Source organism: Protopterus annectens, chromosome 1.part0, assembly GCF_019279795.1.
Source record: "Protopterus annectens isolate FY-2018-M chromosome 1.part0, PAN1.0, whole genome shotgun sequence".
Lineage (NCBI taxonomy): Eukaryota > Metazoa > Chordata > Ceratodontiformes > Protopteridae > Protopterus > Protopterus annectens.
The window spans coordinates 1,764,457,468-1,764,473,376 of NC_056725.1; the positions used below are offsets into that span (position 1 = coordinate 1,764,457,468).

General features: G+C 39.9%; 1 protein-coding gene across 1 annotated transcript in view; it reads left to right on the forward strand.

Moving 5' to 3' along the window:
* The window catches only part of LOC122805110, an 807,491-nt gene that overhangs the window by 477,816 nt on the left and 313,766 nt on the right, over positions 1 to 15,909 (forward strand). Inside the window, exon 3 of the mRNA XM_044075326.1 lies at positions 10,935 to 11,037. Within this exon, the coding sequence (XP_043931261.1) occupies positions 10,935 to 11,037 (103 nt within the window). The remainder of the gene's footprint in view (positions 1 to 10,934; positions 11,038 to 15,909) is intronic.

Consider the following 15,909-nt stretch of genomic DNA (forward strand, 5'->3'; position numbering starts at 1 on the left):
ACTGCAGAAAAAATACCCCCCCTCACCCATCAGACTGTAGAGCAGTCATTCTTGCCAACTTCAGAAGAGTTGAACACTTGTTCTTCTTCTGGTTGGCGACTATCATTGTTTTACACACCTCACTTCTGTTAATGTCTAGGAGGACAGCATAAGAAGTGTGACCTATTGCTTAGTACAGGAAGGCATAAAATACCCAGAATATAACGGTTTACTTTCTGTATATGGTATAGTAACATGATTCTTTGACAGTGGATGGCATAATTTAATTCAGCAAGACTATTAAAGGTAGTGAATATTAACTTGTGTGTACAAAAGGAAATGAAATATATAAGAAAATACATTAGTGAGCCTATATTATGTGTGACAACCGTAGTCTACAGAATAGTTGTACAGAATATCTTGTTTTTGTTAACTGTTGAACTCCCTCTTCTACAATATTCTCCGAGTTGTTGATGTTGCTTCACATTCACCTTTTGCCAGTGTGCACTACACAGGCTAAAGTCATAGTATTATGCCCACTCACACACACACACACACACACACACACACACACACACACACACACACACACACACACACACACACTTGAATACTGAGCTGACTTGTGTAACAACTGAAATTAACTGCATGACAAAAATTTAATTTCTTGTCACTACTTAGATGGCACAGTGGTGCAGCGGTTGCATTGTCGCCTCACATCAAGAGATTCTCCAGTTCGATTCTTGGCTGGGGTGCCTTCTGTGCAGAGTCTGCATGTCCTCCCTGCGTTCATGTGGGTTTTCTCCAGGTGTTTCGTAGTAGACATGCATCTGGAGTGTGTCTTCCCAGATCTCCGCTGAAAATATTCGTTCCAAGTCAGACTTTCCTGGTAAACACATGTTAAATAAATTAATTAATTTTTTAACATCAGTACATAAAACAACTAAACAGTTTTGCTGAATCAGTCAATGTAATATTGTTCCTACTGAAATAGCTACAAAATTGAAAGACTAAATGGGATATTCAAAAATAAATAGTGTACAGCTTTAAGAGAAATGGCATAATGAGTAACATTTCATAGGGAGAGGTGGTTCAGAGGCACATGAAGTGTAACAGCACTATGGGAGAAATAGTGTGAAATGACTGCATAAGACAAGCAACACTGGGCTAAGGGTATCCCTGTAGACACCATGGTGATATCGGCAGCCACAAAGAAGGAACTTAGAAGAAAGTCCTACTATCCATCCTCCTAACAAGGAGTCTAGGACTATGGATAGGTTTGAGAAATCTGTTTATGCTTCATCAACCTTCGCTTTCAGGTCTTTGAACTATATGGTGCACTTCACCAGGTTGCAGAGAGATCTGATTAAAGAGCTGTCAGATACTTTTACAGGAACAGTAGCCGAAGGGATATGAGAAAAGATTACCTGTCAGCTCACCACCTTCGAATCAATTTCTAACTTGTCCATGAGGCTAATTGCCCATGCAGCTGAAGGGACAACAAGAGCAGCGGGTTCAGTTGTAGCCATTAGGAGACATGTCTAAATGCGCTTATATGATTTTGTGAAGCCATTTAAATCTTCGTTCGTCAACACTTCATTTGACGGAACATCCCTGTTTGGACCCAAGACACACTGGCCAGATGTGAGAAAGATGGGAGGACTCTGTAGTAAGCATATGCTTCTCCACAACTCAATGGCCCTACTCTAGGAACCAGAGAAGTGGGAAGCTGTGGTTCAGAAAGTCCCAAGGAACTTTCCAGGACTCATATGGCAAGGACTTCCCCTGGGGCAGAGGGAAAGGTAACAATGGAAGACATCATTCTAAAGGCAGAGGTGGCTCGCAGCAGCAGGGGTCCAGAGATAGTTTCTCTGTTAACTCCTACCAGCACTCATGAACGGAGGCCCGATTTGCCTTCCTTTGGAAGCAGTCAGGGGGCAATTATCCCTGCACCAATCTGCCTGCTACAGATGACTTCGAACATATGGGTGCAGGGGATCATTTCCAGACGATATATCATTCCCCTTCCCTCAGACCCAAAAATGCAAAAATTATTCCCAGATGTTCCACCCAGTCACAGGGAAGCAGCAGTCATAGAAATTCAAAAACTGCTCAAAAAAGAGTCAACCAGGAAGTCCCACCAGATGAGAGTGGATCCGATTTTTACTCAAGATTCTTTTTAGTGCCCAAAAAGACACGGGATTGGAGACCCATTTTGGATCTCAGCCAGTTCAGCAAGGCAGTCCAGCAAACCAAATTCCTGATGGTCTCGGTAAAGTTAATACTTCCTTTACTGGAAAAAGACAATTGGATGTGCTTTATAGAACTTCAAGATGCTTAGTACCATATAAAAATGGACAAATGCTCCAGATGATTCCTGCGCTTCCGGCTGGGAGCCAGTCATTTTCACTTCAGAGCACTGCCCTTTGGTCTCACCACAGCCCCCAAGGTGTTTACCAAATGCATGGCAATAGTAGCAGCTCATGTCAGACTACAGGGATTTCACGTTTTTCCTTATCTTGATGTGTGGATCCTTACTGCTACCACCAGACGTCAACTGCAAAGGGCAAGAGATTACTCCCTACATCTTTGCACTTCCATTATGCATTACAGTAAATTATGAAAGTCACATCTGGAACTTACACAACAGCTGGAATTTATCAGAGCTTTGCTAAACACTGTTACGGGAATCACAGTTGTCCTGAATAGTAGCTGTAACAGCTATAGAATGCTACATTATCAGCCACAGTCAGTGCTACCATGGTTACATATGCCCATTCATGGGTTGAGAGGTCATGTGCAGTGTAAACATTCATGGCTACCATGAAGTCTCCATCACTGCCTAACCACAACTGTGTTCCTTTGCATTGACCTGTTGTGCTTTCAAGCAATGCATGTAACAGGGTGTTCAGTATGCGCTGTCCTTTTCTGTTTGACCTGACTTGTGGAGTAGACATGAATCCTTCAGGCATTAAATTTAGCAGGTTCACCACCTGGTACAGCCAGGAAACTAAGATCTTCCTTTATCCAATGTACAGGGACCATAAGGAATGTCTGGTTGGGAAGAGGGGAGTATTTTGGCCCCTCTATAAAATTGATAACAGCTCGCCAAGTGATTGAGTGATGCCACTGGAATTACCTGCTCTGCTGCGGCTAGCAGTGCAGGTACTAGTACAGTAACCTGCAGAGACACTACATGGACCTGCTCATGCAGTGGGAGACCGAGATTAGGAAAGGGAGCCATCTTATTATCTTAAGCATTCTTTACATAGTTTGGCATTATACATCTGCCTGTCATCTGTTGCAGTTGTTGCTGTCTATTGTCAGGAATGTGCTAAATTAATTACTGTTTGTTTTACTCTTTATAGTGACTGAGGAGATTGAAACCAGACATGTGACCTGTCTAGAAAGATGTGACAGGCACTCTGGGTGGCTGGTAAGTGTAGTTTATTGCTGTCTGTACTGTAGTGTTTTAAGAAAGGATCACAAACGTGTACTGATCTGTTTGTTTCTGTGTTTTTTCTCTCTTTCTACAGGGTCATCCATGGTGCAGTCGGAGATGATGCAGTGGCCCTTGTAACTTACACTGGCCACCATGCTTGCTGCTTTGTCTCCAGGCTTGAATCTCTGAAAGTTAACAAAGTTCACCTTATGGAAGGCGACATGGAGGGCATATTGATGAGTTCTGAGTCACTACTGAAGGTCTGGATGGATGCTCCCAGATCACCCAGTATCAGGGGCATCAGCTGGTGAGGACCGACGTGGAGTAGCAGCTTGATGCCTGTATTAGCATCATGAAACATCACATAGTTAGCCAGCCTAGGCCATTGGGCCACCAGGGATGGTGCCGACCCATAATCTTAGCCATGGTGGCAATTGACTTCTGAGTGGGTTCCTCTCCATACTGGTCAGGCAGGTTATCCTTCCTTGTCCCCTGTCTATGTGCTGTCTTCCCCATTCATTATGTCTCTATCTGTCACTCTTTGTCCCTTGTTTGTAGTCTAGTCCTCCGCATCACTAGTTGTCCACTCTTTGACAGTCTGTATCTTTTCACTGTTGTTCCCCCAGCTTATGTCCACACCTCCAGTGTCCATCTTTGTTTACATGTTTGGCTGCACCTACTTCTTTCCCTATATCCAACTTCCTGTCTATACGTGCTCTTTGTTACCTTCCCCTCTACTGGTACATTGTTTTCGATAGTGTTCAAATCACTAAACTGTGACTGAAATTTGAAATCCCATACAAAGTATACCAGACGAGACCATACTTCTTTTTGAAGGGGGAGCAAAACACTCCAAAAATGAAAGGCTGCGACACTGTCTCCCCATATATTATTATTACCACTCCAAAGTCACGTAGACTTAAGATGAGGGTGATACTGTAATCACGAAAAATACAGAATCATAGTCATGGGAATAATTAAATGACAGGAAATATTGTCCCCTCTTGCAAAAACATGGGTAAGTCATTGTATTGCATTTTGTTGATACTTGAAGTGAAGTATATTTAGGCATTGGTGCATTGTTCCTAAAATATTGGGCACAAGGGGGATTTTTTTCATAAAAAATGCTTTTATTTAATAATATTGCAGTGTTTTGCATTGTGATATTTTGGGATGATGCTGATTAAGTCTTTCATTATGAACCTGTTTAGTACAGCGGAGAGACTATTATTAGCTGGGATTTTGTGTTTCCTGTGCACAGTATGTATAGGTATTAACATTTACACATACTGTGCGTGTGTGCTGTGCATACTTGCATATGTGTGTGTTTGTTATATATAAAAGCATCTGTGTGTGATATCAGACAAGTGAGAAGAAGCCAGATTCGGTGTGTCCAGCTGCTGGAATCCAAGTTTGGTACAATGAAGAAAATTGTTGCTTTCTAGAAGAGGGTGCGATGAAAAGTAAGAATAGTTAAGCTGAGGTTGTACACAGGGTGTTTCCAGTGTGTGGGTGTTTGGGAGAAATGCCCCTCTTCAGAAAAGATATTTTGAAACTGTCATACATGCAGCTTCATTGAGTGACACTTTGGCCATTCAGATGGAGGAGAATGGTATTCACTGAAGATGTCCAGATGTAATCAAATCAAATACAGACACACACAACATGAGAGATGGGAGCACTGTGAGAACTGGGAAAGACACAAGGAAACAAGAGGGTGTTAATGAGTAATAAGTAATGTAACAGCCTGCAAATAATGCATATGGACCTGATTAGCACAGCTGGTCAAGAACTTATAGTGTGAGAAAGGGATTACAGGACAGTGACATCATTATGAAAATATACATGGTGTAATTAGTGCAGATTGGTTGTGACATGCAGTAGTGCATTTCTAGAACTGACCACACTTATTTTCTTAAATTGACTGGCACTTAACGGTTTGCAGAGGTTGTCAGTATTGTACATTTCTTGACCCATTTGGTCAAGGGAACATTAGCTGGCATTGTGCATTATGCAGTTATTACATTTAATTTTTGGCAGTATACAGTCAAGCCCAGTTTGCCCTCCACTCTTGTGGTTCTGGTGGTCTAGTGCACATGTTCATTCAAGTATCCATAAAGAAAATCTTGTTTTTTTAACAGAATGAGCATGCATGAATTTTGCATGTTCTTCTCTAGACTTACAAGAAGTACATCATCAATGGGTTGTGTAATCCTTGCATTAGATGTTTTCAGAGCTAGTGTAATCTGCAGTAAGACAATTCAAAATCAGTTTCTGTGAGCAAGAAGTCATGCACACTTTGTCGGCTAAGATCAGTCACTGTTCCAAATGACTTAGTAATAGAGAATATGTAATATTTTAACATATGCAGCCAAGTTAAACCAGTTAGGTGGCAGTACAGGGCATTTGCTGCTTATATTCTTTTCCAAACTGGGTTAGTAATGCCTTCTTGATTCTTTTCTGACTTGATGCATCTGGTAAAGAGGCATGAGTGCAGGAAGCAGTCCATCCTTTCACATATGTAGACATACATACATACGCATGCTACACAATGTGCTTTTTTAATAATGGTCGCATCTGTCTGATTTCTTAGAGAGAGACAAGTATCTGAATGAGTGCTGCTGGTTCACACACTGAACTTTATTCTTCTAAGGGAGAAGGGCATAGTTTACATACTACAGTGGACAAAATGTTCTAAATTCACCTTTCCCTCTCTTGATTGTTTGCTTTTTAGCTGTCTTGCCTAATCTTCTGTATGTTGTCGGGAAAAATGTATGTAGTTGTGATAAACTGAAAGGCTGCCAGCCTAGCTAGACAGAATTAAATTCTATGTCATTTGTTAATATTAATATAATCAACAGGCGTGTTTTACAAATGTAAAGAAACTATATATTATGATTAAACTACATGTTTTACTGAGCTTCAAAAATGTAACCGCAGTGCACCCTGCTGGAAGAAAACTGTTAAGTAAAGAATTTTACAACTGTGTTTGATCTCAAGCTTGGAGACAGGATGTCTAGCTAGGGCATTCTTTCTATTGTTTTAAGACAGAGATGATTACTAGATTTTATATGTAAAGTGGCCTTTATTGCTGTAGCTTCCTGACAGGTGCAGTATTACAAAGATATGTTCAATTTTGAGTTCTGTGAGCCTGAGAAACTTGAGCAGAGGTGTCAAGAATGATGTTATCTGAAATGGCTCAGCAGTAAGGTGTATTATCAATTTAAGGGCTATCTCAGAAAGTAAACATAGCATTTTGTGTCTTGATCTGGATCTGCAGCAACTCACCAGGCACTTTGCTTTGCTCTGTAAGTAGAATTTAGAACAGTGATTTCTCTTAGAGAGAGATACAATATAGCCTGATTAGTTTAGATGTTTTCTATATTTATGTCAGACTATCCTACAGTATTGTTTCAAAGCATTTTCCAGTGATGTCTGAACTCTTTATTGTCAATGTGTTGAATTGATAAGTATTGTCTTGTGTTTTATTATTTATTACATATTTTAAACCTTTCAGCTGTGGCTGTTTTGTGTAGGGATAATTTAAGCTCTTAGAGTACTTTTCTTGTATTTGATGATTCTGTACTAAGCCACTCTAAAATAGCCTTAGCCCTGGTTCACACTTACTTTTAGATAACAGTAATATTACAATGTGGAATCGGTTACCCTTTGGGAAGGGCCTTATAGTATTCAATAAGTAGGGATTCTGGTGGTAGTGAATTACTACTTTATAGCCTGGAGAGAAGGGGGTATAGCTGATGAGCCTGTGCCAGCCTTCCCCAGGAGCATCTCTGTGTTTGTATATAAATCAAATCTCAAAGTGTGTGTGTGTGTGTGTGTGTGTGTGTGTGTGTGTGTGTGTGTGTGTGTGTGTGTGTGTGTGTGTGTGTGTGTGTGTGTGTGTGTGTCAGCTACTTGGGCAGGGAGACGAATCACTGGTTGGACAGAGAGAGTGCTGGGAGGACTTGGCTTGGAACCTTTGCTAAGGACTCCACTCTGTAGCTGTGCCAGTGGGGAGTCTTATTGGGGATCTGGAGAGAAAGGGAGAAACCAGCCCCAGACTGACTGTGATCTCTGTGTGCTTTTAAGGGGAATTGTACTTTACTGTGTTTGTACTTGTTATCCTTCCAATGTGGATGCCCCTCATTGGTGCTAGTGGTGAGGATTGAGGCTCCTTGATTACTGGGCCAGTGCACGGGCATCACAGTGGTCTTCCATTGACTTATGCTCCTTTTAGTATCCTTCCAAACATTAATGACATGAGGTGGGGTATATGCCTTTCAGTCTCCCAACAAGTTTAACTAAGTCAACAAAAGTCCAATATTTCTCAGCCACTTTTTCTTATAAAGCCATGCTTCACAAATGTGATTGATGCTTTATAGTTTTGCATTTCTTCACTAGTATCAGTGTTGCTATTATTCCTGTTCATCTCCGTCTCCCAACCCCATACTCTGGTTTAAGTGGAAGGTATTCCTGATTCTTCTAGTCAACTCCTATGTTTTTTTTTCTGTCTGTCAGGCATTTTCCTTTGGAACATTGGAGAAAGTTTCACTGGTAAAGTCTCTCTATGAACTTTATTAGAAAAATGAGAAGCAGAGTCCCCTTCTGTTTTATGGCTCACTTTTTGTCGGACAAACTTTTTTGTATTTCCTCCTTACCCTGTTCTGCATACAAAATGACTTTTGATCCTCCAGGAAAAATATTCTGAAAACAATTGGATACAACAGCTTGAATCTCACACCTGCCTCTCAACATTCCCAGATTTCTAGGATAAATTTGCTTCTCCTATGCCTAGTGTACAGAGAATAACCATTTTCCACAAACACTCTTCTGTCTCCAGTTTTTAATACTTTGCCCTTCTGCCACAGTTTTGCTTGATCAACTCTGTCTGCTGGCATGATTTCATCTTTACTAATGCAGGTCTTAGCTGCTTTCTAATGGCCAGTTTTGGAGCATACACAAAATGTGTCCTTTCAGTTAACAAATCCTGCTATGGAATACCAGTCCAGTTATTTATGTGTGCTTTCATAAAATTAATGCAGTCTGTTCCTTCCAGTTTCTCTGGTTGTGCAGAAAATCACATTTTTCTGTGTGCTGTGTCCTCTAACTTTTCCAGTTTTTGAAACTGCTCTTGTTGAGCAGTCTCATACTCAGAGAGGCTTTTCTTCATTTTTGACCTCTGATATTTGCAGTTTTATCAGTTCAGTTGAATAGCTGTTTTAAAATTCTTACATTTTTTCCAGCCTTTTGTTATTTGAGTTGATATGTTCATTCAGTGTTTCATTTATTGTAATCAACGGTGATGAAATTTGAGTTATTTTTTTTTAATTACTAGAGGCCATCTCTTGTACTAAAGCTGGAGCTTGAACTAATTTTCTAAACAGCTGCATGATTCTTCACAATCAATGTCTTCTCTTTAACTTTTCTAGTTTATTTTCTTTCAGGCTGTCTACATTTTTAATTTGTTGACATCCAGGCAGTGTACTTACTAGCTAGTAACTGAATTTTACTGTAACTGGCAGAATTACTAGCCATTATCTCTCATTTTCTTTATTTTTCATTGGCAAAATTGAAGTCAAGCTATTATCAGTGTGCAGCCATTTTGGAAGCCATCTATTGTCTTATGTTGATGTTGTCAGTCCAATTATAAAGATAACAGAGTTGTGAGGGAATGATCCATTTTCCAAATAGATCTGGAGATCTGCTGCCATTCTTTCTTTATGCTTCACTTGATTTTTTGACATTAGGATACCCTATTTGCCTGTTGTAAGGACTGAGTCTCCTCTTCACTGCATTTTGTTGGTATGCTCTTAACCTGCCACTTTATAGAGCCCTTCTGAGCAGAGGATCAGGCAGATGTGGGTCTGTGAAGGTTGGGAAAATATCCTGGTGGTGTCAGAAGATCAAAAGACATCTTATTGAAAATTATGTTGCTTGAAAGAAAAAAGATGATGGACTTGTTCTGGGGGAAAAAATTCTTTTACTTATTTATTTATTTATTTATTTGTCTGAGAACACTGATTTGTGCATACAGAAATCATTTTATCCAGCATCCCTAAATTTAATGCACTTAGCTTTGACTTCACTGCACCTCAAAGCAAAGCAAACCCTGACTTTACTGACCTTATTAAAATAGTACATGATTTGATCAGTACAAATTGTTGAGCACTTGGCATTCACAGATATGTCTAGATACCATTTACCATAAAACAGTTTGTCATGGCCCTAGAAGTTCTTGAGAGCTTTAATTATCTTGCTTGCTAGATGAACTATCCAGGTTAAGCACAGGATCCTCTGTTGATGTGAGGTACGTGACTTTTTGAAACAAACAAAACATCAGTTTTGTGAGCTGTGTGAAGCAGCTGTGTCTTTCTGACCACCCGTATAGCCAGCAGAAACCATAAATTTGGTGTCTTCAGTTTACTAAGTTTCTTGGGCATATTTTTGTGGAACTGCTTTAGTTGAGGCTTGAGGTTCCTAACATCAGACCACTGAGTGCCATCTTGTCCCCCCTTCTCCAGAATCTTTCTACATTTAGATATTGTTTTTAAAGAAGTTGGCGAACAAGTTGAGTATTTGAGGACCCCCCCAAAGGGTGTAGGAAATAAAGCAATGATTGTTGTCTTACACAGTTAACCATAAGAGTTTTCCATTACTAGTGTGATGTTCTCCTATCCCCAGTGGCTCACCCTGTGAAATACCACAGTGCTGTTTACCTCACACTATCTACCAGGTGTTGCAGCAGTCTGTTGTATGACAACTTGCTGAACTGATACATTCAGATGTCTAGTTACTCATCAGTAACTTTTTCACTTTTATACTTTTGGAGCACTCACTGTCTTGGGACTGAGAATATACATTATCCTTTTACCATCAGATGTGTAATACTATAGTCTCTTCCTTGGTCTGTAAAGCTGTATCATTGGACCTAGCAGTGATGGGCAACTCTGTATAATACACTGTTGCCTGCATGATGAAAAGCCATATGTTTTACAGCTTTGTACTCATGCAGTTATGATACTTGTATATGACATGTACCACATTTACCTGTCAAATAACACCCCCTTGAAATTTATCATACTCTACCATGTAGCCTTTATGTCACAAAAAAGGAGAAAATATGTATGTTACAATTTCCTTCTTATTTAAATGGGTGATAGTAATTGCTTTTCATTGGCTAATACTAAGCTGAACAACCTCTGACTCATCTGTAATAATTACTTCTAATGTACTTCACCTGACCATCTTACTTTGACAGTGTAAATTGTGTGTGTGCACATACTGTAAAAGTGAAAGGTAAGTGGGCAGTAAAGCAGAGTATAGTTGGCAGGAATGTTTACTTAGTCATCTGGAGTACATGCAGTCACTCTCCTCTTTCATTTTATGGCATAGGTACAGAACAAATGGAAATGCAGCACTTGACATTTTAGAAACGTCAAACATCTTTTATGCTATTTGTATTCTATGTTGAATAATCAATGCATTTTTAAGACATGCTGTTCTTTTCATGCAGGATGAAAGCATTACTGGAAAAAATAGAGTTACTGTGGCAACAGACCCTCTCTAAGGTTCATCTGCCTCTGAAGGCAGTCCAGAGCAGAGAGAAAGCTGAGCAAGTGAGTACCTAGGAAAGAGTAGCTCTTACGGACTGATGTCAGACAAGTCATTCTGTTTCTCTAATTTGATGAATTTGTTCTTTGTGACAATGTACTATACTAAAATAAATACACTTTATGCCTGTATCCCAGATAAGATGGTGCTGCAAAACAACTACTGCTCGGTTCTATAAAACACGATTAAGGTGCAGTAGCAGATTGTGATTAATTAGAACTGGCATTGACAAGCAGCAGATATGTAAACAATAGCAAACACACTGTACTATCTTATATGTAATGCATATTGATTTTTCTTTGTTTATCAGTTCAGTGGTAAATAACAAAACTGTTCTTAAATAAGGTAAAACATCACATATTAACTTTTTCATTTATAAGGAACTATTTTATTTGTTATCAGTAATAGTTTGTAATAAAGTGTTTTCTTCATTTTGTAAATGTCTGTAAATTGTTAAATTAGTGAAGATGGCACAGCTAATAAATGGATCTTGCATAATCAGTTTTTGTAATAGATTTAAAGAGAAGTGCAATTTTTATAGCAGATTTCATGAGAACACCACAGATATGAGATTCTACTTGTAAACAGTTCCCAGCTAGATTACAGCATTCATTTTTATTCTTTTAATTGTTTTTTGTCAGTTATATAGCAGACCACCACCTATCAGTAGTGCCTCTCCTCAATCTCTGATTCCAGGCATAGCTTCTGTTGTCTGAGAGGAGATGAGGCATCCCAGTGCAGCACTGTAGTTGAGGCCATAGTGTTTTTTTTTTCTTATACTACACCCATTCTCCATGTACAGTGATGCAAAGCCGCTAAACCCAAGATCATCTGCTGCTGTGTGCCCAAGTATTTGTAAGATTAGGATGCTGACTTCCTTTCCAGTACTACCACTGTACCTGTCATCCTGTATTTAAGACCCCATGTTCATCCTTAGGTAGAAGAGACTGTAAAATACAACTACATTTTCTCTCCTTGCCAGCGACACCACAGGTACCAGTCTAACTAGATGAACCCAGATTGCCTGGGTCTTACTTTCAGGGATGGAAATTGCAGAACACTGTGCATTTGAAAAGGTTTCCTTCATCAGAATAGTAACAAAATAAACACGAATATTCTAAAACATTTTTATCTATTATATTATCACAACTACACACACATGTTCCGAACACTCCCCCCCCACACACACACTATTAGTCTGTAAATACTGGTGCTGTAATTCATTTGTTTATTGCTTTGGAATGTTAATTTGTTGTAGTGGTACCCTGCTGGTGCAGCAGGTATTTCTAATAACTGAGACTGAGTTTTACCTCTGGCTTCAATGAGGTCTGTGGAATGTGTGAGAAGGGAAAATTAGTGTTTCAGAATGCACTCAACATAAAAGCAGAAACACAACTTTTGCATTTGAGCAATGTTGCAGTAGCTTAAAGCTGAATGGGATGAATCCTGGCAAGGATTGGACCTCTAGCCAGTATGCAAAAAACTTTGCATGCTTTCCAAGTGTACTGTATGGCCCAGGAAGCATAAAGGTGTATTGCAGTAAAAGTGAGAAGCACGGGCACAAAAAATCAGAACTTTGAAGATTTCACTGAGACTTGGTCTTCTGTGTGTCTTCAGTTTTTCGTCAGTCATCTCATTCGGTGTTTGGGCAGATAAGTACCCCTCTGGGGAGTTTACATCTTTTTTGAGTAATTAAAATTTGTGAGAAAGTTTTCTTATGTGTAAGAGAAAAGTTAAGTATCTGTGGAAGAGTTTTTTAAAAGATTCCCACACAGCCTGTTTGTTTTGTCTGGGGAAGCACACAGTGTCTATTCCTGTCAAATGTTCTTGGACTTTACTCCAAAGACAGTTAGAAGTTGGCTTAACAGTCTTAATATATTTAATTAAAATCAGTGGCCAAGGGCCTTTACTCTTATGGCAGTAGATACAGACTCAGATATTGTGGATGCCACCTTCTGATTCCTAAGAAAAGAAAAAGGCAAGCTGCCAATGAAGCATCTGAAACTGCTTTGCCTTTAAACTCACTTCAAAGGTAATCATAGACAACTCGAGTAAGATGTGGTACATGCACAAACAAGGGGATAGCAAGTCTTAGCTCCTATGCAGACAAACCATGATAGCCTGGGAAGTTGCAACTCAAGCCCAGTCTTACCCTGTTGGCTACTTACATCCTTTCAGAGCAAGATACAGTGGAAGACAGGTTAAATAGATCCAGTGTTGACCCACATGAATGGATGTTACACCTGGAGGTGATCCAGGGATTTTCTGAGTGGAACTCAACAAACAGATCTGTTTACCTCCATTCACAACAAAGTCTGCTGCAGTATAACTTGTAGAAAGGCCTAGAAGATACAAGGATTTTCCTTCCTGTGGAAGGAAATGCTCCTGTATGGCTCTCCCTACCTTTCCTCTGATAACCAAAGCCCTTTTAAAGATCCAAAAAGACTGTCCGACATTTATATAGGTAACTTCCTTATGGCCTAGATGACATTGATTCTCCTTTCTCATAGCCAAAGGTAATTATTACAAACTTCAAATGTCTTGATTGACTATTTGATGTCTTTGTTTTTATTGGATAATTTTATGTTTCTTTAAACAGATTGATCTGATGTTGTCCTTTTCTTTTTCCTCATGGTTTGGGTCACAGATCCGACCTTCGGATCTGACTCAGCCGCATTTACACAGACTAGGATCCATGTCTTGAGCTCCTCCCTCTTCCCATAATGCTTTGCCCTCTATCTAGCCTCCTCGGATCGAGTTTGCTGCCTAAATATCTAACAGTGCATAGTAAAGACTGAAAGGAAGGAAGAAACCAGAGGCTCAAACTAGGAATATCAAGTTCCCAAGCAATTTTCCACAGGTCCATCCACTGCTGAGGCCCCACTGATACTCTAGTAACTGTCTGAATTGTACAAATCAGGACTTTCTTACTTACCAATTAAAACTCATCTTTTGGCCATTTCTTCTTGTCTGCCTTTAGATCCCCCCGTCCTCTTTGTTTAAGATGAACAAGTTTTGTAAGAGGCATTGCATATCAGTCACCCTTGAAACAGGTGGCTCCTCTTCAGGATCTTAACTTTGTCATGGAAAAACTCACACTTCCACCTGTTGATGCAGCTTTTTAAGCTGACTTGAAATTATTGGCATGGAAAACTGTTTTACTCACAGCTCTGATTTTGGCTAGGTAAGTATCTGAGTTCCAAGGTCTGATGGTGATTCAACCCTTTCTTATATTTCATAGGGATAGAATAACCTTGAGAACTAACCCTTCCTTCATTCCTAATGCAGTCTTTGAAGTCACTTTAAATCAGTGTATTAATCCTGCATTCTTTCCTGAACTACAAATAATGGGAGCATCCTACATGTACTGGATGTTCACCGGTGACTCTGATACTACACTGACAATAACAAAAGACTTTGGAGCTTTTGACCAAAGATGGAAAGAAAAAAGTAAAACCAGTTTCAAAAACAGACATATCTGATGCTGTCAGTCTTCATGGAATCCTTGACTGTGGACTCTGTTCTGATCCTGGGAACCAACTTGGCCATTTTTCCAGTTCGCCTCTCCCAAAAACTCTTGAGCTAGGCTCTACCCACAATGCTTCATACTAAATTACCTCAGATGTCATTTGCTGCTTTGTGGTTTCAGATGCGTTCAACCAATCTCTTGAGCCTTGGTGGTATATTATTGTGAGTTTCTTACATTTTTTGTCCTTATCTTTCTATAACTATATGATTTTTCTGTATTTCTACCTGCTCCTCCCTTATATTTAGTGCATGCGTGACTGTTTTCTTTCCTTGCCTCTCTTTTTACCATTAGGTAATCTAAAGTACCATTATTGGTACTTCCTTTCCCTTTTTCCTTTACCACAGGATAACCTCTGTTTCCATCGTTGGTAATTTTTCTCTTGTTTCCATTTTTTTCAAAAAAGATACTTTTTCTCTCTCTCTCTGTCACTCTTTCTTGTGTGTGTGTGTGTGTGTGTGTGTGTGTGTGTGTGTGTGTGTGTGTGTGCATGTGTGTGTGTGTGTGTGTGTGTGTGTGTGTGTGTGTGTGTGTGTGTGTGTGTGTGTGTGTGTGTGTGTGTGTGTGTGTGTGTGTGTGTGTGTGTGTGTGTGTGTGTTAGTGTGTGTGTGTGTTAGTGTGGCTTGGGGCTCTAATTTTTTTACTATGGCCGATAAGTCATCTAAGGGCAATGCTGGGTTTAAGTGATGCCAAAAATGTGATAGAAAAATGCCTAACTCGGATAGACACACCTGTTGTGTATATTGTCTAGGTGCTGTCTGTCTCCAGCAGGATTGTGCTATTTGCCATGGTTTTTCCACAAGAACCTTGACAGCGTGGAGAAACAAGCTTATTTTAAAGGGACTACTGAAGGGTGATTTTGAAAAGGAAATAACTGGTCCCAAGACTGAAGCCAACTCTTCCTCTTCTTCTTCATCCAAAACAAAAAAAAATGATCACATTCGGTTTCAACAAGTTCCTCAGAACTGCCTGCAAAATTGACCAAACTTCCTTTGGTGTCAACTGCATCTTTAGCACAGATAGGTAAAGATGACTTGACTTCGACTCAAACTTTGGTGCAGACATCTGAAGCTTCGGTACCAACTGAACCCTTTGTATGGAAGCAGCCTTGGCTTATTACATTACCAAGGACCTCCTACTCTCCATCAATGGACCCATTTGCTGACCATCCACCAAGTCCTTTTTTGGAATCAAGACCACCTAGCCTTCTCTATTCGGTCTACTAAGAGCCTTTCTGAGTCAAATATTATGAGACTGGTCAACCAGCTCCTGACGTCGAGGGGATTGCCTTCTTCTTCAGTTCCAAGCCAACTCAGCTCTGGAGCCGGTCCTTCCTCGACCTCCATTCAGA